Source organism: Panicum virgatum, chromosome 5K, assembly GCF_016808335.1.
Source record: "Panicum virgatum strain AP13 chromosome 5K, P.virgatum_v5, whole genome shotgun sequence".
NCBI lineage: Eukaryota > Viridiplantae > Streptophyta > Magnoliopsida > Poales > Poaceae > Panicum > Panicum virgatum.
The window spans coordinates 11,727,895-11,748,518 of record NC_053140.1 but is presented as its reverse complement, the minus strand read 5'-3'; the positions used below and the strand labels follow the sequence as shown (position 1 = coordinate 11,748,518).

The 20,624-nt window shown below is 45.3% G+C and overlaps 4 protein-coding genes across 6 annotated transcripts; 1 reads left to right on the top strand and 3 right to left on the bottom strand.

Annotated features, from left to right (window-relative positions):
- Window positions 1-293: 293 nt before the first annotated feature.
- LOC120706347 lies at window positions 294-6,241 on the bottom strand. Of its 3 annotated transcripts, XR_005688260.1 has the most exons (6): window positions 6,057-6,239; window positions 3,670-5,603; window positions 2,971-3,585; window positions 2,256-2,296; window positions 843-1,068; window positions 294-671 (listed from the first exon to the last, which is right to left on the bottom strand). XR_005688260.1 is itself a non-coding variant. In XM_039990964.1 (5 exons), the coding sequence occupies exons 2-4, from the start codon at window positions 5,592-5,594 to the stop codon at window positions 2,269-2,271; spliced, it is 2,568 nt and encodes an 855-aa protein (XP_039846898.1). In that variant the 5' UTR covers window positions 5,595-5,603; window positions 6,057-6,241; the 3' UTR covers window positions 922-1,061; window positions 2,256-2,268. The 3 variants fall into 3 exon arrangements, 2 of the variants coding, with proteins under 2 accessions (XP_039846899.1, XP_039846898.1); XM_039990964.1 differs by lacking the exon at window positions 294-671 and having other exon boundaries at window positions 922-1,061; window positions 6,057-6,241; XM_039990965.1 differs by lacking the exons at window positions 2,971-3,585; window positions 3,670-5,603; window positions 6,057-6,239 and having other exon boundaries at window positions 2,256-2,302.
- Window positions 6,242-7,983: 1,742 nt separating this feature from the next.
- LOC120706346 (T-complex protein 1 subunit beta-like) lies at window positions 7,984-12,868 on the bottom strand. Its single transcript, XM_039990962.1, has 11 exons — window positions 12,706-12,868; window positions 12,470-12,526; window positions 11,521-11,586; window positions 11,269-11,380; window positions 10,877-11,005; window positions 10,335-10,406; window positions 9,844-9,959; window positions 9,657-9,733; window positions 8,953-9,438; window positions 8,545-8,860; window positions 7,984-8,462 (listed from the first exon to the last, which is right to left on the bottom strand). Exons 2-11 carry the CDS (start codon window positions 12,524-12,526, stop codon window positions 8,316-8,318), a joined length of 1,578 nt encoding a protein of 525 aa, XP_039846896.1. The 5' UTR covers window positions 12,706-12,868; the 3' UTR covers window positions 7,984-8,315.
- A 1,709-nt stretch (window positions 12,869-14,577) lies between these two features.
- LOC120706345 (probable transcription factor At3g04930) lies at window positions 14,578-16,343 on the top strand. Its single transcript, XM_039990961.1, has one exon. The coding sequence runs from the start codon at window positions 14,653-14,655 to the stop codon at window positions 15,868-15,870; it is 1,218 nt and encodes a 405-aa protein (XP_039846895.1). The 5' UTR covers window positions 14,578-14,652; the 3' UTR covers window positions 15,871-16,343.
- Window positions 16,344-16,744: 401 nt separating this feature from the next.
- Window positions 16,745-17,976, bottom strand: LOC120710516 (heavy metal-associated isoprenylated plant protein 2-like). The gene is made up of 3 exons (XM_039996184.1): window positions 17,814-17,976; window positions 17,632-17,707; window positions 16,745-17,443 (listed from the first exon to the last, which is right to left on the bottom strand). The coding sequence occupies exons 1-3, from the start codon at window positions 17,820-17,822 to the stop codon at window positions 17,025-17,027; spliced, it is 504 nt and encodes a 167-aa protein (XP_039852118.1). The 5' UTR covers window positions 17,823-17,976; the 3' UTR covers window positions 16,745-17,024.
- Between the last annotated feature and the right edge of the window lie 2,648 nt (window positions 17,977-20,624).

Below are 20,624 nucleotides of genomic sequence, written 5' to 3'. Positions count from 1 at the left end.
CATCGCCGCCGCGCGCGGACACCTGTGACACGACCGGACGAGCAAGTAAACTGGAGATTCCAAAGTCTCAGGACACGAGACGGTACGGTACGGTCGGAACCGTTCCCGACTATATTGTCAGGCAAGGGCAGTCGCAACCGGCCTCAAATTCCACCTCTTGCTCCACTCCAATTCTCGTCCGAGACGTACGCGCAGGCGCAGCCAATCGCCAAGCAAAAGAATCAACCTCTCCACCTCTGACAGTGACAGGACTCGGCTGTCTTCAAAACACACCCTACGGCCATCGAGTCATAAGAGAAAAATCGTTGCTTGCATATTGTTATCAGTCAGAGTGACAGCATATTGATTTGCATACAGATCAACCATGATCCTACAGGTTCAGCCATGCAGGCGAGGGTAATTTCTGCATAGCAAACGCACAGGGAAGTAGTAGGACAGAAAAGCATGTCCTAGGCTGAATCAGTAAACCACATAATCTGATACTGATGGAGAAGAGTGATGTGGCCTGAATTCAAGCTATTCAGCCTTGTGTTCCTGCTTGTCATAAGCTGCTATATTCTGCGGTTCGCACTCCGGGCTGAAGAGCCGCACGAGCAGGGCTGATGTTGAGCTCGTTGAGATTGCTCCGCATGACGCCCACCTGAGGCTCCTTGGGACCGTTATTCTTGGACCTGCAGGATAAGCACGGGTTCAGGCAGCAAAATGGTCTCACCTCTGATTTGCTAAGTACTTGAACGCAGCACACTGAGAAGATGAGCTTTATCGGCGGGTACAATATAATTCGTAGAATGGCAGCACAAAGATACGGAAAAGCGGAGAATTGGATGGACAGGATTTGTGACCGTAGTGCAGGCGGCCGAGCACCCAGAAGGCAAGGGTGAAGATGCCAGCAGTCTGTCGCATCAGCCGCGAGCAAGGCTTGGACTCGGGCCGCATCACCTCCCCTTCTGACCATCCGAGGGCTTGCCGGAGTGCCATCGCTTTCCTTGATTTCTCTGGTGAGAGGATTCAGCTGGTTTGGTGGTTTTGATAATCTCACTGCGGAGCCCTTCCTCGTACTCCTGCTTCCTGACAGAAGTACTGAAGTGCTGAGTTTTTTTAACAGCAAAAGAATCACAGGGTAATCAACATAAACTTTTTAACAGCAAGTGTATTCATCCATTTTCTGCTCATATTTATGCTAGAGTGAAACAAGGTATGGATCCACACCTATTGCATTGATAGTATAGCTACGTAATAGAAAGTACAGTATGCCTTGTAAAGATGTGATAATTGATGTAAGGAGCCTACGAGAGGTTACAGGATCTGCATGCATGTGATTTTCATAAACAATAACTAAATTTAATTACTATTCTAACATATAGAAAATCTCAGAGCAGTCGATCAATTTGCTAAAACAAATCCACAAAGTAATGTCCTTGTGTTACAAAGGAAAGAAAAGAGAGGATGGTCGTCAGTAAAAAAGTCATGCAGCACACTTCGAAATCTTGGCCTCCAGAAACAGTGCAAGTTCTAGTGGAAAAAATAGTTCCAAACCTCTTGTGTTTTATAGCTAAAGTTCCAAACCTCGTGTGTTCCAGAGAAAATAAAAGCGTGGAAAGGTTACAACAAATAGTCAAACAGATAAATCACACTTGCAGATCATGACCTTCATCCTTCAAAGACAATATAATGTTTTTAGTTCCTAGAGCTTTTATTTGATATCTTTCATGAGTCATAACAGTGCACGATCTAGAAAATATGAATAACAATTGGCAATCTCTAGCCGTACCAAATCTTCAAGCATAAAATCAATATATGAAACAACATGCTACCTCCTAAGTGCACTAGATGTAAGTGACAAAAATTGAGACGTTATGTGGTAAAATACACAAGATAATGCACAAAAGCAGCAAATAATCATGCAGAAAAAAAAGACAACATAGCATGGGGCTTCTTATTTGTACCAGGCATACAACTGTTATCTTTTGATGTATTATGTATCATGGGAACGTAATTCCCGATCTACATGCAGACTACAATGCAAATCAAATCACGTATTGCCTAGAGTTGGATCACCAGACCTCGGAGCCCATTCATTATTAGGAGCCAACTCCTGGTTTTCCTCATGCAATTATTATTTTATCCCATTATCTTCAATCTTATGCACAGCTATTGCATATATGCTATTTGAAGAGGTATTTTGCAAGTAGACATCAAGTAGACAAGACAGAAAAAGTAAATAATAGTTTCCTGAGATTGCAGCAGAAGCAAACCTGAAAACTAGTGTTAAGACAGGATCCCCCACGAGCTTCTCCTGAGAATATTAGAACATCAGATTTTTTTTGATACGAAATTAAACTGTAATTATGGAATAATGCTCTAATCCTGTGAAATACCAAAACTAGACCCCTTTTGTCCGCTGGGAAGACGAAATCGAAATTTCATCTACCCAGAGGACAAAAATATGAAATTTTGTCTAACAATGTGTCGAAATATGGTATTTTCATCCAACGATCGGACGAAATATGTTTTCGTCAAACAAGTAAATGAAAGTGCATGAAGAAATATTATTTTCGTCCAACATGTAGACGAAAACTAGATTTCGTCTACCCGTTGGACAAAAACTAGATTTTTGTCCAACTGTTAGACAAAATTTAGGTTTCTTCTACCTATTGGATGAAATTATAGTTTGCGTATAATTTTTGCAATTTAGTCCTTTTTTAAAAGTTTTTTTTACATTCAGCAGCTCTGAGTTCCTGTTTTTGAATAGAAACTTGAATACCTCTGATATTTTGCACAAAAACAAATGGCACATTTTTGTAGTCCAAGGTTCCCTGTACTAAGTCATGGAGGAGTCATGTCCGCCTGCAAAGCTGGGTGCTGTGGTGTGATGGAGTAGTCACATCGGTCTAAAAAGCCTATGCTCTGGAAGCCTAAGCTCCTAAGTGCCCTCCTATTTCAGACTCATCCATATCGTTGTGTATATACCTTGTTTGAGGACGTCCCCCTTTTCCATGGCAGTCACGAAGCAAGTCCATTGGCGGAAGGCATATTGGCAAGTCTGTATTGTAAACTGAGAATTGTCCACGTGCCATGAATCCATAAAACTCACCAGTCCATGTTTGCTCGACGTTTTCTTTCAAGTAAAAGGGAGAGATATAACCCATACTCGAAACTCCAACATGGGAAAGCGAGGCCAGCACATGTGAGCAAGGAACATGTAAAAGCTTTGGCTTATTACATGTGCATTCCACCCATCCATTAAACTGCCGCCCGAGGTTTACTTCATGAGTGACAAGGGTTGTCTCCCTTTCTACTCCTTTTGCTCTCACAGTTATCTGAAAACGGTTGTCATGCGTACCCATTGCAAGCACTATGTGTTGTGATGACTTAGTAATAGATTTCTCTAGCCATTTATACATCTTGTTGCAAAAGGGTGTCTGCACTGTTGCGCTATGAAGAACTGCCGCTGCATGGCGCTTTTGATAGTACTTTATGATGCCATACAACATACCTTCTATGATTGCAATTAGAGGCAGACCACGCAAACCTCTTATAACCCAATTATAAACCTCTGGTAGGTTTGAAGTCATGATGCCCCATCTAACAAAAAAAAACATCATGTCAAAACGAAATCAGAAATTTAGAATTAGGTACATCGATAAATTTATCCGAACAACTACTCACCTAGCACCTAATCTGTCAAAGAGCAATGACCACTTCTCCTTGGGCTCCGCCTCTATCCAGTGAGAGAAGCACTTGATGTTCCGGCCCATTCGCCGTCGCACATTTGGATCATCTAGCCCTTCACCGAGCGGCGGTAGTCCAGGTGTCACCCTGGGGTTTTCATCTGTCGGTGACTTCTTACTCATCTCATTGATGTGAGCCTGAGTCAGGTCATCTAACTCTTTCCACAGTGCATTAAACTTGCCCTCTTGGTTTTGGGAGCACAATAGCTTGAACATATCCATCAACTTCTTGCTTCTAAATTTCTTATAGAAATTCACCTCCATATGATGCATGCACCACCTACTCTGCAGGTCAGGCCAAGGAAACGGCTCATCTGCATCCTCTTGCAAAGACTTCACCGCCGATAATAAGCCAGCAAGTCGATCATGAATGAGACAAACGTTTGGCCGATCCTGCACCACACCAACCTTAAGATGCCTAAGAAACCATAGCCAGCTTTCCTTGTTCTCATTCTCAACGAAGGCAAAAGCTAACGGAAGTATCTGTTGGTTTGCATCAACTCCAATTGCAGTTAGTATCTGCCCTTTATACTTCCCCGTCAAGAAGGTCCCGTCCACACAAAGTACGGGTCGACAATGCTTGAATGACTCAATGCAAGGGCCCAAAGATAGGAAAGCATGTCTAAACACATTTGGTTGTCCATTGTAGACCGATTCCTTAAATGCGGTGTACGTGCCAGGGTTCCTTTCCTTCAGAATTTCAAGCACACGAGGAAGGTTGCAATATGATGCCTCATATGAGCCCCAGCGCTTCTCGAGTGCAATTTGTTTCGCCCGCCAAGCTTGTTGATATGTAATTTCATATTTGTATTGTCTACGAACTGCTCGCTGGATAAAGGAGCACTCAATGTCCCTCTTCTCAATTATCTCACTACATAGTTCATTCGCAATCATAGACGCTGTCAAGTTATGATGCCTCTTCCCTAAGTTTTGTAGCGTGCAACCGTGATTCTGCACTATAGAAGCAATCCAATGGATCTCATTCTTCGGCTTGTATGCATGTACATAGAAGGTGCAGCCGGGCACTCTGCACTTCACACTGCATTTTGATGGGCTTGAAACCTTCACAAACACCTCTCTTAATGACATCACCGCCCACCGTGGCACCGTGTCCTTTAATTCTTGCTTATTTGGAAATAATTGCTCCTGCTGAATCATGTTGCAACCATATTGGTACCGAGAGTCATGCATGTCCATAGCTTCCATACTCGATACATCTGACCTATTCCATTCTTCAGGAATAGGAGCCTGCCTGGCCATATTATCATCTTCTTCTTCATCTTCATCGTCCATGTTGTCCTCCATATTCAGGTTTTTCTCTTCTTCAATGGTGTTGCGATCAACGGCTGCTACATCTTCAACAATCCCTTGGACTCTTTCTCCACCATCAGCGACACCATCAATATCAATTTCCTCCCTCTGAGTGCCACCTTCCTCTCTGATCTCTAATTGGTCCAGTGGCACATCACCACAGCAACCGCTCTCTTTCTCGGCCGGCTGCAATGAGCTTGCCTCACCGACCACCTCTTTTCGACATGGCTGGACCAGAATAGTTAACTGAACATTGCACCGCCTGCACCACTCTACCCATTTCCTCCACTTATAAGTTCGATCTGCAACTCGCAGCACATATATGACTGGATTAATGTCCGTAATATACAGGCATTGAACAGTGACCGAATACATATTTCCATCTAGTTGAAACATTGCCACGAACCAATCCTTGAGATCCCTTATGCTCGCACGGTCAGGGTTTGGATGTTCAACGGTGATATGAGCAAACGGACTCAAATCAGCCCCCAACGGCCCATTAACGGCCTCTCCCATACCATAATATATCCGAATCTGATTTAGGCTTGACATGGCTACATCCTGCTACCAATTTAGACTACCAGTTACAAATTGCAAAAGTATATTCCATTGTTATCACATTAATATAATATATCAGAACTAAATGTACCCTAATCTGCAAACTACCATGATGTGCACAAATCACTTTTCAATTTTACTTTATTATCTTCTTCTCTTACATCATTTCATTTTAGCTAATCTTTTCATGTCAAAACCTTTTAGCTTATTTTAGAATGATCTCCAACTTTTTTCCGAAATTAAATTGTAACAAGTAACCTTAATCAAAACCATAAAGCTAAACCTAAAATAAGATAAGTTCGAAGCCTAACTCTATACTAAGTATGTCTCTAAAGTTTATCTAAATATTAAACATACACTCAAAGTATAAAACAAAAATAGATTACACTAAATATCTATAATAACTATATAGCAAAAACTGTAAACTAAACTAATTTTTATTTACAAAAATCTCACCTTGGACCTCTGCTCCGGCCGGCGGCTTGCTCCAGCGCGCGGAACGCCTACCGCCGGCGGCCTCTGCTCCCGCCGCCTGCTTGCCGCGCCGGCGCAGCCCCGCGCGGGCCCCGTGGCCAACCCCGCCTGCTCGCCCGCCCCGCGCCCCGCCTGCTAGGCCCGCACGCCGCCTGCTCGCCCGCGCCCGATGCCGCGCCCCAGCTCCGGCCGCCTGCCGCCGCAGCCTCACCCGACTGCCGCCGCCGCAAGCGGAGGGAGAGGGGGGAAGAGAGAGAGAGAGAGAGAGAGAGAGAGAGAGAGAGAGATGAGATAGGACGGGTGAGAGAGCGGGGAGGGCTCCCGGGCGTAATAATTAGATTTCATCCCACCGTGAGACGAAATCAAATTTCATCTACCCGTTTGACGAAATACGAACAGATTTCGTCTCGCCACTGGACGAAACACTACTCACATTAATCGTCCATCAGGTGGATGAAAACCTGATTTCGTCCTTCCGCTGACGGTATTAGAAAATTTCGTCTACTCGCCTTAATTTCGTCTGCTGGGCAGCAGATGACAGTAGCCTAGTTTTGAAATTGGCAACTTCTGAATATTAATCCGTAATTTCGTCACGGGTAGAAGGTGACGGATTTCCATCCATCCACTAGATGAAAATTATTTTCATCCACCAGTTTGGCGAAAATTACTGATTAGTCTTACCATTGGACAAAATATAATGATCCCACTCCATCTCCAGTGAAATCGTTGACCGGATCGACGAAAACTACCGGTAGACAAAATATGATGTTTTCATGATGTCTTCAAGAGTTAGGCATTGTGTCTGAGCGCCCACCGTGGGCGACAGCAATGCCAATGCCCAGCAGGGCTTGCCCAGACATTGCATCGAACAGCTTGTGGGCAGGACTGTTATGAAGCCTCCGTAGCAGCAAAATTTTGCATGCGTTTCGCTTTGCGAAGAACCAATCATCCCTACAACCTATGCATAGGTTTAATAGGCTTGCTATCAGATAGGAATTTGAACCAAACCACTACCTGGGTTGCTCCAGTGCTAGGGGTGGGCAAAATATAACCGAAATCGATTAACCGAATCGAACCGAACCGCTTTAACCGTAAAAGTCGGTTAATTCGGTTAACGGTTAATTTTGCGGTTAAAATTTTTGAGATATTCTTTAACCGCATATTATTTCGGTTTTGATGTGCCACTAATCGATTTAACCGAATTAACCGATTTAGCAAGTTGAGTGTAATATGTATTTATCTTATGTCTTAAATATATGTATAATCATGTGAGATGTCAAGAATTCTTGGTTTTCATAATTAAGATATCTAAGTGAGGCTACATTAATTGTTTTTCTAGCTTTCTAAGCTTATTTTAGTGGCCAATAGCTTGTAGTTGATGTCATAATTTCATTCTAATTTGCTTGTTATTTATGTATTGTATACATTACGGTTAACCGCAAAACCGAACCGATTTAACCGCAACCGAATTTACGCGGTTAAAAGATTTCTAGCTACAATTTCGGTTAAGAGTTTGTCATAACCGAAATATTTCAAAACCGAATTAACCGAACCGATTTAACCGCACTAACCGAATTACTAGCCCTATCCAGTGCGGTGATCGACTATGCTGGGAAGCTGGCCGCCCCCGTCTCTCTCGCCTGTGCCTGCGGCTGCTCCGGCTCCCTCGGAGACGATAACGGCTGGCTTGCATCGAAATGTAGGCAGCACGATCGGTCGCTATTTTATAGTCGAAAAAAAAACGATAATACAAGGTTGGAAGTTGGGACATGGATCCAGCGAAAACCTGAAGATTTCAAACGGATGTGCTGATAGCTGCTCATTACTTCATTTCTTCCGTATCAGGATCGGACCTATTTGGATGCTGCCTGACTCCCAAATTCAACGCATGGTGATCCAAAGCCAGCAATACGTAAAACTGTATAACTGAATATTCGACTTCTGCTAACAAAAATGACCATACAAGGTCGACAGGCCCTTGCCATTACACATCAACACGTCTCCAGTCATAATACAAGCACACCGTTGACAGCTACCAAGGGGATCCATAAACTAGGATTTAAAACAAAAGGCCTAGATAGGAGACTGTTGTAAGTCGTAACATTCGCACTGTTGCACAAATAACAGGTCCCAGTTGCTCAGGGGCTAAGCACCACAAACGCAATAAAATCATAGTAACCCCTGCAACTGGGGAGAAACACACATACACACACCCTAATTCAAAGATATGCGTGTTCGCGGTCACATCCTGTCCTCTCTTCTGCGCGGGGCGCAGGTTATGATCTCGTCGACCCTGAGGATCATCTCTGCCGCCTCCGTCGCGGACAGAAGGATGGCCTGCTTCACCTTGAAAGACTCTTGAATCCCCAGCTTCTGCATGTCTCCAACCTGTGGACATGTGATGTGGCTAGTTTCAGAGACTGCATAAATCTAAATGAGCAAACATACTTTTCTGTCTCATTGAACTTACGCTGCCCGTGATGACATCAATTCCAGCAGTGCTGTTGTCCTTGTGGTGCTCAGCCCGGAGCTGAGAGATGAGCTCAGCACTATCCAAACCAGCATTGTCAGCTATGGTCGTTGGGATGGCTTGCAGGGCACGGGAGAAAGCCTCGATAGCATGAGATTTCTTCCCAGGGGTCTTCCTTGCAAGTTCATCGACTTCTTTGGCCATCACCATTTCAGGCCATCCACCCCCGAACAAGACACGGGTGTCGTTCACTGTCTGGGACAGCACGCATAGGGCGTCATGCAAGGACCTCTCAGCCTCATCAAGCACATGCTCACTGCAGACAACAAAAGGCATATACATTCAGGGAATGTATGTCAAGTTGAAATGCATATCCTGCAAGATAAAAACTATGTAAATCAGATATACCTCGCTCCCCGCAGGACAATGGTGCAAGCCTGTCCCATCTCAACCCCAGAGAAATGAATTAGCCTGTCCTCCCCGATCATAATCTCTTCAATAACCTTGCAGTGCCCAAGCTTAACAGACTCCGGATTATCAAAAGTCGATGCGATCTCACCACCAGTGACAAGAGCTAGCCGTTCAATGCCCTCAAAATCAGCATGCTCAATTGCAAGTATACCAGCATCAGCAAAGAGTTCTTCAGGGAAGTTATAGATTAATTGCCTGTTGACAAAACAGTTGATCCCATGTGCTATAATCTTCTGCACCTTCTCTCTCATTTTCTGCTTTTCAGCAGCTTCAATATCTGCAACCTTAGACATTGAATCCACCCGGACACGTGCCCCGTAGATCTTAACTTTATCTGTGTCCATAGCAGTGTTTGCGACCAAAATTTTGGCATTTTCAATTCTCTTAGGTTGCCCAATGCCAATTTTCTTGTCAAGAATGAACCTAGAAAACATAAATCGTCTATTCAGAAAGGAAAAGCAGCACTACAATCCTTTTTGCGTCTGGTAAAGTAGAAAAGGAGTTTTCAAGTACACTCAGCATTTCCGGAGCAGTGTGCAGTGTCAATCATTGAACTACTTACAATATACTACTAAGTAATTAGGAGCCAAGACAATAAAGGCAATTGAATGCAGGGATAAGCATGAAGGGGAACAACATACCCTTCATCCAAAAAGGAGTCCTTAAGAGATCCTCCAGGTTTCTTCAGAATTTGAATGGCTTCCAGGTTGGTGCTACCCTGTCACAATTTACACACATATTAATCGATATTCTAAGAATCATATTGTGATAACATGACTGAATAGCATCATCCTAAGAATACGAGAAGTACAATAATAACTTACATACCTTAAGCCTTAATACAGCATCAACTGCAAGTTCAGCAAAGTACTCCTTGTCCTGGGAAAGAATTTTTGAACTAAGGGTAGTCATAGCAATGTTCATGAGATCAGCTCTGAACTTATCTGCAGCACAAAAGGAAGTTGTAGTAAGATCAATGTGGCGGATGGCACATACAAGAGATAACATCACATGAAGAAAAATTATTTGATTTATGCATCATATTGAGAATCACTCTGCAATAAACTACATATCAATGATGCACTTGAGAATCACTCTGCACTAAACGGCATTTCAATAATGCCATATCATGTGTTATAGCCTATAATGTTGTAGTTCAGGAAGTGACAAGTTACAGGTGAGAAAAGCAAAATGCATCTGTGTGTTAAGAAAAAATATAGTTGTAAATACAAAAAAAAAATTCCTCCACTGAACAGAATGATAGTCTTCATAAGGAAATGCAATTTGATATATGCAGTTACAGTGAGAAAACAATTCACCTGTATTTTCTTTGTTGTCCATGGTCCTTTGTAGCAAAGCATTTCTAGCACACTCAGCTGCCATTCTGAAACCTAGTGTTTAGGGAAGAAGTAACAAATATAGATAAGGAACCTCAATAACACAATAATACCTTCGGCTTTGCAGACAATCGTCTAGAATATAGACATATCACATATACCAGGCAAACCAGATACTGTTAGGATGATAGCACAGAAATGTAAACAAAGAAGTCTATAATCACAACAGTGCACTCACTATCTTTCAAATGTTTCTTTTTTACTTGGGTATAGGCCTCCTTGGGAAATCTTAGGTCTAAAAGTAATATAAACTGAGTAACTGCACCTCAAATTCTAAATCTAATATTTACCAATTGAATCAACTTTCAGTCCTTATGTCTGAATGGTTTGATATTTACTACAGCACTGATGAAGGCATTGTTCAAGTAACCAGGCTTTCGATTTTGTAATGGCATGTCCAATTAATCATGTTTAATCAAAACATTTGCTTGAACGCATGTTATCCCTCAAAAAATGATAATTACCTGCAATAATAGTCATGGGATGAATCTTCATGTTAACCAACTTCTCAGCCTCCCTCAAAAGCTCTCCAGCCAAAACAACAACAGAAGTTGTTCCATCACCAACTTCATCATCTTGAACTTTCGATATGTCTGGAACTCAATTAAGGAATAACCCTTTTTTTGCACCACAACGAGATTATGTACAACAGGCAGATCAAATGGCGCGAGTAAATATGAAGAATAATACCTTGCTAGATCTGGAGAAACTATACAATTTCAACAGTGGTTTACTGCCACAGTTGCAAGATTAACACCAAGAAATATCATATTTCATGTTTTTCTTTTAACCATAATAAATCAAAGAAAAACAATTCTACCTCCTTTCTTTTTTCAATATTCAAATGAAAGGGTACCAACAAGGACCTTCGCGGCAGGACTGTCAATGTGAAGCGACTTCAAAATGGTAGCCCCATCATTTGTAACAGTAACACTCCGGCCTCTGCCAGTTGATTGCAAGATCTTATCCTGGACATAAAATGGATGACTTGTCCGCATTATTAGGGTAAAGAGAAGATACCTCAAAAAAGTGAATGACTGCTATCATTCATCTAAAGTTCAAGTTTTCTGTGTCATTCATCTAAATGTGTAAGATTTTGGGAGCATACCATTCCTTTTGGTCCCAATGTGGTCTTGACCAAATCCGCAATTGCCATGGCTCCGATAAAAGCTGCCTACAAGGAGATGACATTACAGGGTGAGCATGTAAGAGAAATGTAAAACATAGTTCTAGCCTCAGAGAGTGCAAATCAGACTAATGCATTCCTGTGCCGTCTAATATGCCAGCACAGAGCACACCATAAAAACTTAGGACAATAAAATAGAATTGGCGATTTAACTGGTTTAGCTGCACATGAGAGACGCGCATCTACAGAACTAACTGAACAAGCTGAAAAGTTACTGAAGCACATCTGCAGCAGCAAGGCGCCTGGCCGCAGCAACTTAGGCTACCTCCAACGGTGCCCTCTATACGTCCCCCCACCCCACGTAGGGGAGGTTTGGGGGGAAATCCGATCCAACGGTTCCCCCAAAAACTCCTCCTATATACGGGGGAGTTGAAACTCCCTCCATATATAGGGTGAGTTCCAACTCCCCCTATATCTCTTAATCACACCGTTTCTTCGCGATATTAATCATGTTTGAGCCCCGTAATATGATGATAATGCGTATTATGACAGTATAAATACTGTATGATTTTTTTTAAATTCAAAAACGTTAAATAAATAGTTAGTTAATGAGTGATAGTATATAGGGGGAATAGATATGGGGGAATGGTTGGAGAGGAGTTATAGGGGGAGGAATCTTTTGGAGGGAGGTAGTAAAATATAGTAAAAAGTACATATATGGGGAGTTGGATGGGGGGAATGGTTGGAAATAACCTTAACAGATCCGAAAAATACGCTACACCACTGCAAGCAGTTACCACCCAGGCATTCGATTCGGTGCTTCCCGCATACTACCACCAATCAGAAGGGGAGAGGCACCAGAAACGGGGGGGAAAACATAGCTCGGCACAAAAACTGAGCGGATCACAGAGGGAGGGGTTGGAAGTCTCACCATCCGGGCGCGCTCGCCCTTCTCCTCGACGGCGTCACCCTTGAGCACCCTCTCCATCTGCGGGGACACGAGGCGAAGCTGAGGTGAGCAAGCACATCACATGGAAAAGGTCGGAGGCAGGCGCCAGCACCAGTGGCGGCGCCAGCAGGGTTCGTATCGTGGGGGAAGAGGAGGCAGGCGCGGAGGACAGCGCCCTGGAAAAGGTCGGATCACGGGGGAGGGAGGAAGGCAGGTACCTAGACCAGCGGGGGTGCGGGCCGGCGCAGATCCGGAGCGGCGGCGGCGGCGGCGGCTGAAGCCGGCGGCGACGCTGGGGACTCGGGGGAGAGGGCAAGGGTTTCTCTTTCCCTCGCTCCGGCGCTGCTTCGAGCCTTCGAGATGGGGAGGCGACTTGGGGGGCCTCCTATATGCTCACGCTCGGCTTCTTCAGCCCGAACGGCCCAGGTCAGCCCACTAATAGAGGGTACAGAAGTATGGCCCATCGCGTTCGGCTTCTGTGATACCGCTAATTTTCTGTTGGGTTTGAGGCAAAAATTGTTGTCCTGAAACAATTTTATAAGTAAGCGGCATATTTCTGTGCGTAAATGGAAAATTGTTTTTGAGACAGCAAACACTAAGCAAGATGAGGAAACATATGTATGATTTGATCCCGAGATGGCAGAGACCCTGTTAACTCGCTGCTGCAACTGGGGGAGATTTGCAAACTTTAGGTGCATCATATTGGATTGAACTGCTCGTAACGTCAAGATTTTGTGTCATTTCTTCATGGAATGAATGCAGTCTTTGTAAAAACTACCTTTGTGGTCTCGAGGGTTGTTTATTCTTTGAGGAAGATAAACTCTAGAAAAAAAAGGTATCACTTTTACGATGACCTGCCTCATTGTTTGTACATCGTCACTCGTTACAATGGCTGTTAATCTCTAATAAGTGCTTGTAACCTAATAACATGCCGCCATCCTGAGAGATCCATCACTGTCACTATCACTAGCTAGACAAAGATGACGCCGCCTCTCAGCTCTGTCTATATAGCCTTGGCACGCTTCCATTCCTTTATCTCAAACAAGAAAAGCAAGAAAACCATGCCACAAGAGTGGCGTACGTGTAGACAGTGGCAGAGGCGAAACTGGATAAAACTGGAGGGGGGTGCAGCTACCTCGTAGATATATAAATTTGAGCTATTTACATGGTAAAAATTTATTTCTAATCACTGATTTTGAAAGTTTGGGGGGTGCATACGCACCCCCTAACTTAAATATAGCTTCACCACTGGACAGTGGCAGAGCTTGTGCGAGTAATAGGGGGGGCCAGCTATAGTACTTTGTCTTGAATATCAATAAACAGTAGCTGGTTTACTGTTCATTTAGTGCATATTTTCAGAAGTCGCGGGGGGCATGGCCCCCTTTCAAATGCACTAAGCTCCGTCAGTGTGTGTAGACAAAGGAATGGAAGCGTGCCAAAATATCTTTGTATTTCAAACAAAGAATAGTTTTCGGCTTCTACGATCTAACAATAGCAAATTGAAACTAAAAGTTGATAGGGAATTACATTGTTTTGTATGCTAACAATAAAACCTTGCTTATCAGTAAAGCGGGATGGAATTTCAGAAGTAGACTCCAGGAGAAGCTGGTGGTCTGAAGTCATCTCATTTACTATTTTAGATATTTGTTTCTTTGGAAAAGACTGAACTATATACTGGTTGTTTAGTGTTAAGTCCTCTTGTTGTGTGGATGTTAAAGTCTGAATTTCTTTCCCACCTTTAGTGGAGGTCGCAGCGTATGTTGCTGCAGTTTCATGATGTAATTTGGGCTGACCATTCCTTGTGATTCCAAGATGTCCAAGACTCAATCGCATTCATGATCAATCATTCACACTGCAGACTTACATGTGGGGCCGGCGCTTCCCGGACCCACCATGCGTGCACGCAATTTATCCACCACAACCACATCATTCGACGGCGCCCCCGGGCTTTACGAGGCCATGACGAGCGGTCCCCACTAGAAGATCGGACCCACCTGCCAGCGAAAGGGAACGAGCAGCCCGGCGGCGGCGGGCGACGCCTCGTCCCGCGCGACGCCACGGAGGCGACCTCCACGGAGCCGGACCCAGTCCTATCCGGCAACCGATTCCAACCAAACCCCTTCTCCCCCATCCAATCCCGACCCCAAACCGAGCCCGACCCAGCCATGGCCGAGGCCGACGACCACCACCCCCTCGCCGCTGCGGCCTCCTCCTCCGCCGGCGACGATGACGAGGGCACGGACACCGACGCGTCCAACTCCGAACTCGCCAACCACCGGGACCCTCCACCCCTCACCGACGCGACCTCGGCCCCGCCTCCCGACGCCGCCCCCGCCGAGCCCACCGGCGCGGCTCCGCCGCCGCAGCCTCCGCCTCAGCCGCAGGGCGCAGGCGCCGCGGAGGACTCGCGGCGGCTGTTCCAGCGGCTGTGGACGGACGAGGAGGAGCTCCTCATCCTGCGCGGCTTCCTCGACTTCACGGCGCGCCGGGGCACCACGTTCGCGTCGCACCAGTACGACACGGGCCCCTTCTACGAGGAGATCCGCCGCCGCCTCTCCTTCGACTCCACCAAGAGCCAGCTCATCGAGAAGCTGCGCCGCCTCAAGAAGAAGTACCGCGTCTGCGCGGCGCGCGTGGCGGCGCAGGGCGCCGCGTTCGCGTTCCGGAGCGCGCACGAGGGCGCCATCTACGACGTCGCGCGCCACATCTGGCGCCCCGCGTTCAGGCGCGGCGAGGGCGCCGGCGCTGCCGACGCCTCCGACGAGGACGATATCAACCCCGCCGCGGCCGCCGCATTGCCTAACGCGGTGGAGGATGGCGGCGGCGGCGGGAGCGCGTCCGCGCCCACGCCGAGGGGCAGGGGAGGCCGCCGCGTGCGGAGGAGGACGGCGCAAGAGCTGGAGGCGCCAGCATTGCCTTCCACGTCGGCGCTGATGTTGAACGACGTGGTTCAGGAGCCGCTCGTTGTCTCTGTCGAAAATTTGGCGCCGGCATTTGCACCGCCGCAAGTGCCGATTGTCTCACCAGTGGCGGCGACACCTGCACCTTCGCCCATGGCAGCTAATGGCGGTGGCGCCACCGAGGAGGTTGTCCGGAGTATCCTCTCGCCATTGCTGAGGGAGTTCATCAGCTCTGTCGCTGTTGCCGGGCAGGCTGGGCTCGGATTGGGGTTTGGCATGGGATTTGGCGGCATTGGTGGCTTTGACATTCTTGGCCCTGGTTTCGGAGCTGCCGGCCCGAACCCTGGGAATGGGATGCGGCCCGGTGATGAGAAATGGAAGCAGCAGCAGATTCTGGAGCTTGAGATTTATCTCAAGAGGATTGAGCTTGTCCGGGAGCAGGTGACCGCTGCTCTACAAGAGCTCAGGTCATCCGAAGGTTGATTGGCTATCTTCTTCCAAAGTTGTTCTCGTCAGAGCCCCGTAGATCACATTGTTTTCTCAGAGCCCCGTAGAGTTGCTCGCTATAAATATATTCTAATTGTACTTGATTTTAAGTTAGGTGTTTGTAGTTGTCATAAGATTAGAGGCTGGAAACATTGATTTGTAGATGGAACGATGATGAATTATTTACCTCCTACCCACCACATCATTGCCAGACATGTTCATTCCCACATTTGATAGCATAGATTGCAGTGAATAGTTGCCATGATAAGTCGCTAACCTTGCTATCTTTGAACTGGGAAGTTTGTGTTCCTTTCTATCATTTTATATTAAGTAGTCCTGACAAGCTGTTAGTGTCACATTTGTACGTTATTTTAGTGAGCAGCAGTGAGCACAAACAAGAGAAGAATCCAAGAATCATTTATGTATTGGGAAGACGGTAGCTTCTACCTATTGAATCAATCATTAACACACCTGGTTTTGTAATGTGCACTTCATTGATGTTACTATCTGCTTTGGTGGTTGGTGTTTTATTTTGCTTGAAATGCACCTGCAACGGTGTGATGCTGTGGGCTATTGCTGTTGGTGTTCGTTGGGCTTCTATATAGTTCTATTCCTTGTCCAGCTTTGATATTCACCGCTTTCATCGACTTGTTTAAAGAATAAATCTTACCTCATTTTCTTTTTCTGGACCTTTCATATTTGGTTATCAACGTCTTGGTTAATTCTGACCCTGGTTTATTTGGACGACCTGATACAAAGTGTGAGCATCCAGTTCACAAAAAACACAGCGGGTAAGATGGTGAGACTCAAATCGTTTTCTTGTAAAACATTTGGGAATTCTTGCATGAGAGTTTGTCCTAAGAGCTCAGAATTGAATTACCCATAGCCTTTACTTCTTCAGAGAGGGAAGAGACTGACACATTAGTATTTTACAGGTACACAACAAATCCACAAACAACATTGCAAGATACTGACCTAATCATCCCAGAGTCTCAAACCACATGTGCACAGTAAGAAGGAAACCAATGCAGTGAAAATGCACAAAGTTACATGACGAAATAGTAACATGGACGAGCCATAACAGCATACTGGACGCCAGAAGAACCACACTGATGACGACGACGACGACCTTCCGGCTACTACCTCTCTTCCTAGCAGCCGAAGGGCCCGGGCCAGCCGCCGCAGCCGCGCCCGCAGCCGCAGTAGGGGTAGCCGGGCGTGTAGCAGAAGCCCGGGCTCGTCCTGCCGCAGCAGCGGCCGCAGGAGCAGGAGCCCCCCTCGAGCCACGCCTTGCAGCGCCTCTCGCACCTCTCCTTGCACGCCTTCTCGCACTTGTCCTTGCACTCCTTGCAGCAGGCGATCTTGTCGCACCTCTCCTTGCAGAGCTTCTCGCACGCCTCCTTGCAGGGGTCCTTCTTCGGCTCCGGCGGCTTGGGCTTGTCGTCCGCCACGCTGATGATGGTCGCCGCGAAGCACTTCTTCTTGAGCCTCTGCGCGATGCGCACCGGGTCCACGGCGCCGACCACCGTCAGCGTGCACTTGTCGGCGTCGATCTCCATCGACTTGATCCCTGGAGCAGGGCACAGAGACATGGTGTGGTAGGACTCTTTTGTCACAAAAGACATTATGCGTGGAGAGACGGCTTATTCCGACTTATTTCAGCTTATTCTCTCTCACATAATATTATTGAATCAGTCGAAATCAGACCAGCCAAACATAGGGATCGTTGGAGAGACGGATAGAGAAATTAGAGATTACCTTGGAGGGTGGCGACCACTGACAGGATGTCGCTCATGCATGCTTTGCCGACGAGGTCAGCTTTGATCACTATCTTCTGCAAGGATTAATGGACAATTGGACAGCACAACACCCGTCAGAACAGATGGTTCATGATCAGAGATTCAGAATCAATACCGGCAGAAACAGAAATGGTCAGACACCTTCGACATTTGAGCTGATGATAGCCCTGGGTAGAAGCAGGCTTTGAGTGTCCGGAGAGGGAGACTCTGCTGCTGGAACTGAATGTTGCGCAGAATCCTTCCCCAATCCCAAGCTCTTCAAATAAGGTGGCTGCTGCTCTGGAAGTCAACTCGGCAAGGCAGCATTTGCCGATGGGCTGGGACCTGGGACCTCGGTCCTAGCTAGGAATATACTGACACCTTTCCTTTCCTCCACGAATCATCACGACCGGTGACGTGACAATGTTTCTGAATGCTGGAGGTTGCAACATCCATCCTTGCTCTGAGCTCTGAAGATGTCACTGACTTGGCACACCGGGATTGGTCGGCTTCGGCTGGTGGTACTGTACACAGTACATGTTAGTTAGGGATTGGGATTTGTATATGGTTGCCACATCAAACCGGGTTGTTGGTTTGTTCTCGTCGTTGAAACACCAGCCGGCCACAAGTTTGCTTTAATTAAGTTCTGAATTCGAGCGATGAGCAAACGTCTTCGGTGACGACCAGGAAGCTGCATGCACGCATGATTGTTTCGGATCACTAAAAGTAAGTGATCCGGATGATGATAACACCTTCCCCAGCAGAATACTTAGGAACAGTTGGAATTCGAGCAATCTCTTTGCTTGCTCAATTTGTCTCGGTTTGGTACGGACGTTTACTAGATAGACTTGTTTGCAGAAAAAGGCCGGCGTGGTTCACAGGCAGTCGTAGTATCACTAAAGTATAGTAAAGCTTTTGTTCGTGTATGGATCATTAGAGCTTAATTTTCTCCATGGAGGAGACCGGTTGACGTAGGACGAGCCGATGAGGAGAGATGGCGATGACTCGATTGTTTTTTTTAAACCGCCAGAAAACTAGTGTGATCTTGGGATACCATGGTTTCAAAACTAAATTTGGAGCATACAAACAATCAAAAGTATTTAAAACCATAGTATTTAAGAACTGGTGTTTGACGTCATGGTAAGTGGTCATATGATTATCCTCTCTTTTGTTTTTTGCCAATAGTTTTACTATTGGAAATGTGGAATAATTATGACTTGCAATAGTCGCAAAAAAATATGACTTGAAATGACACTATCTTCATAACTTACTGTATGGTTTGGCATAGACCCATACGGGGTGCAACGCAGCTCCTGCATAGCTGAATATCCACCAGTACAAAGTCAAAGTAGGACACCGATAGTTAAAAAACTCGAACCATTTTTTTTAATCTCAGCCTGAAAATCACTGGCATGATATGTCTAGAGCCATCTAACCAGTCAACTAGAGACCCATTCGATGTCACCAATAGTAGCAATATCCCATTATCCCCTTGTAGACATGGGTATTTTGCGAGCAAGCCTGGAAAAAAATTGAGCCTAAAATCAATGACTTGCAGCTCAATAACCCTTCAACCTAGCAAAATTGCGGCCCACACCCATTATTTACGTGTAAAATAATCATTTTATTATTTGAGATCAGGCTCGAGCTGGGGCTAATTTTTCGGAGCTCAAAACTCCTCCCCAAGCCCGTCCAATAAAGGCAATCGGGCCTCTTTTTTCATCTGCAGTGAAAAATTGCCCCCTCACCTAATCTACTCATTCAGTCTCTCATACACACCTGAGTAGGTATACGTGAGATCATAGTATATGTACTTTTAGGGATAGCAGAGTTTTGGTAATCTGCTGGAGATGCTCTTATTTTTTTCTCGGTTAATCTCCATGGTCTATGAAGATGGCGATTAACGCTCGTACCCATCGAGTTATACTAGAATCATATGCTTAATGTGCTTTTTTCATGTGTAGAGAGATGTGGCACATTAGTTTCTGATCCTTTTCTTCATCTCGTCTTCGCTTGAGTAATCTTTGTGGGCTGTTGAGTGAGCCAAAGCAAGAGTAACCTGATTTAATTAAGTTTACCTCACGTACCCATTTGTGTCTGGTATTTGATTTTGATTGAAGACTAATGTTACCAATAACTGATACTTTATTTATGCTGTTTGCAGTTGGTGATAGTTTGATGCTTAGATTCACATGTAGAGGAAGTTCCTGGTAACATTCAGTTTCTCGAAGTCAGTAGAGGAAGTGGCTTTTCTAGCAAAAGAAGACTTCCAGCAATTCAGTTTAGCCTTTTCTTTTACCAATAACATGGCTAGTAATTAGTTGTTTGGTTAGTTGCCCCTAGGGGTTTAGTGTGCTTTTGGTGCAGAGAGTTGTTAGACGGAGCACCACCGTCTGTTTTCTTTTTTGAGTTGTTGGTTGTTATTTTGTTATTTTTCCTCTTCTAATAAAAATTCGGCAAATCTCTTGCCGTCCGTTCAAAAAAAAAGAGTCCTCGGTGACTTTTGGTATTCACTATTTGCGTTGACCCATTTTAAGAAAGCACCTTACATTGTCTTTTCTGGACCTAGCTAGAGAGTTTCTTTTTATAACTGCCCTCCTTGTCACGTTGGTTGGTTGACTTGGTTTATTTTGTATATCCTGATTGAGCAAGTGCTCTCGCAGGCTGGTGGTGCTTGCAATGTGCTCTCAGCCAGCCAACCTAGTAGGTTATATCAAAGTGGGAGGTGGTCTGACCTTTCCGTCAAGTTTTTTTTTTAATATCCTGATTGAATTATAGTCGTGCCACAAGGTTTCTTTTTGATATGCACTGTGTGTTGCTCCCTTTTTTTATCATAAATTCTACATTTTTTTAAAAAAATCCAGAAAAGAAAACGCTCTTAACATTTTCGAGTCATTCTCTGCGGCCAATACGATTCATTTTCCACACCAGTTGTGGAGCCAAATCCTGTGATCCATTATCTTTATCTTTACA

Excerpts from the sequence above, each read along its gene's own strand:
- LOC120706347 (XM_039990964.1), bottom strand. The coding sequence starts at position 5,594 with ATGTCAAGCCTAAATCAGATTCGGATATATTATGGTATGGGAGAGGCC. Across the intron at positions 3,586-3,669 it reads TTTGACAGATTAGGTGCTAG|ATGGGGCATCATGACTTCAA; the intron begins GTGAGTAGTTGT and ends TTTTTTTGTTAG. Across the intron at positions 2,297-2,970 it reads GGGGGACGTCCTCAAACAAG|GAGAAGCTCGTGGGGGATCC; the intron begins GTATATACACAA and ends TAATATTCTCAG.
- LOC120706346 (XM_039990962.1), bottom strand. The coding sequence starts at position 12,526 with ATGGAGAGGGTGCTCAAGGGTGACGCCGTCGAGGAGAAGGGCGAGCGC. Across the intron at positions 10,407-10,876 it reads TCCCATGACTATTATTGCAG|GTTTCAGAATGGCAGCTGAG; the intron begins GTAATTATCATT and ends CCTAAACACTAG. Across the intron at positions 9,439-9,656 it reads GACTCCTTTTTGGATGAAGG|GTTCATTCTTGACAAGAAAA; the intron begins GTATGTTGTTCC and ends TATGTTTTCTAG.
- LOC120706345 (XM_039990961.1), top strand. The coding sequence starts at position 14,653 with ATGGCCGAGGCCGACGACCACCACCCCCTCGCCGCTGCGGCCTCCTCC.
- LOC120710516 (XM_039996184.1), bottom strand. Across the intron at positions 17,444-17,631 it reads AGTGGTCGCCACCCTCCAAG|GGATCAAGTCGATGGAGATC; the intron begins GTAATCTCTAAT and ends GCCCTGCTCCAG.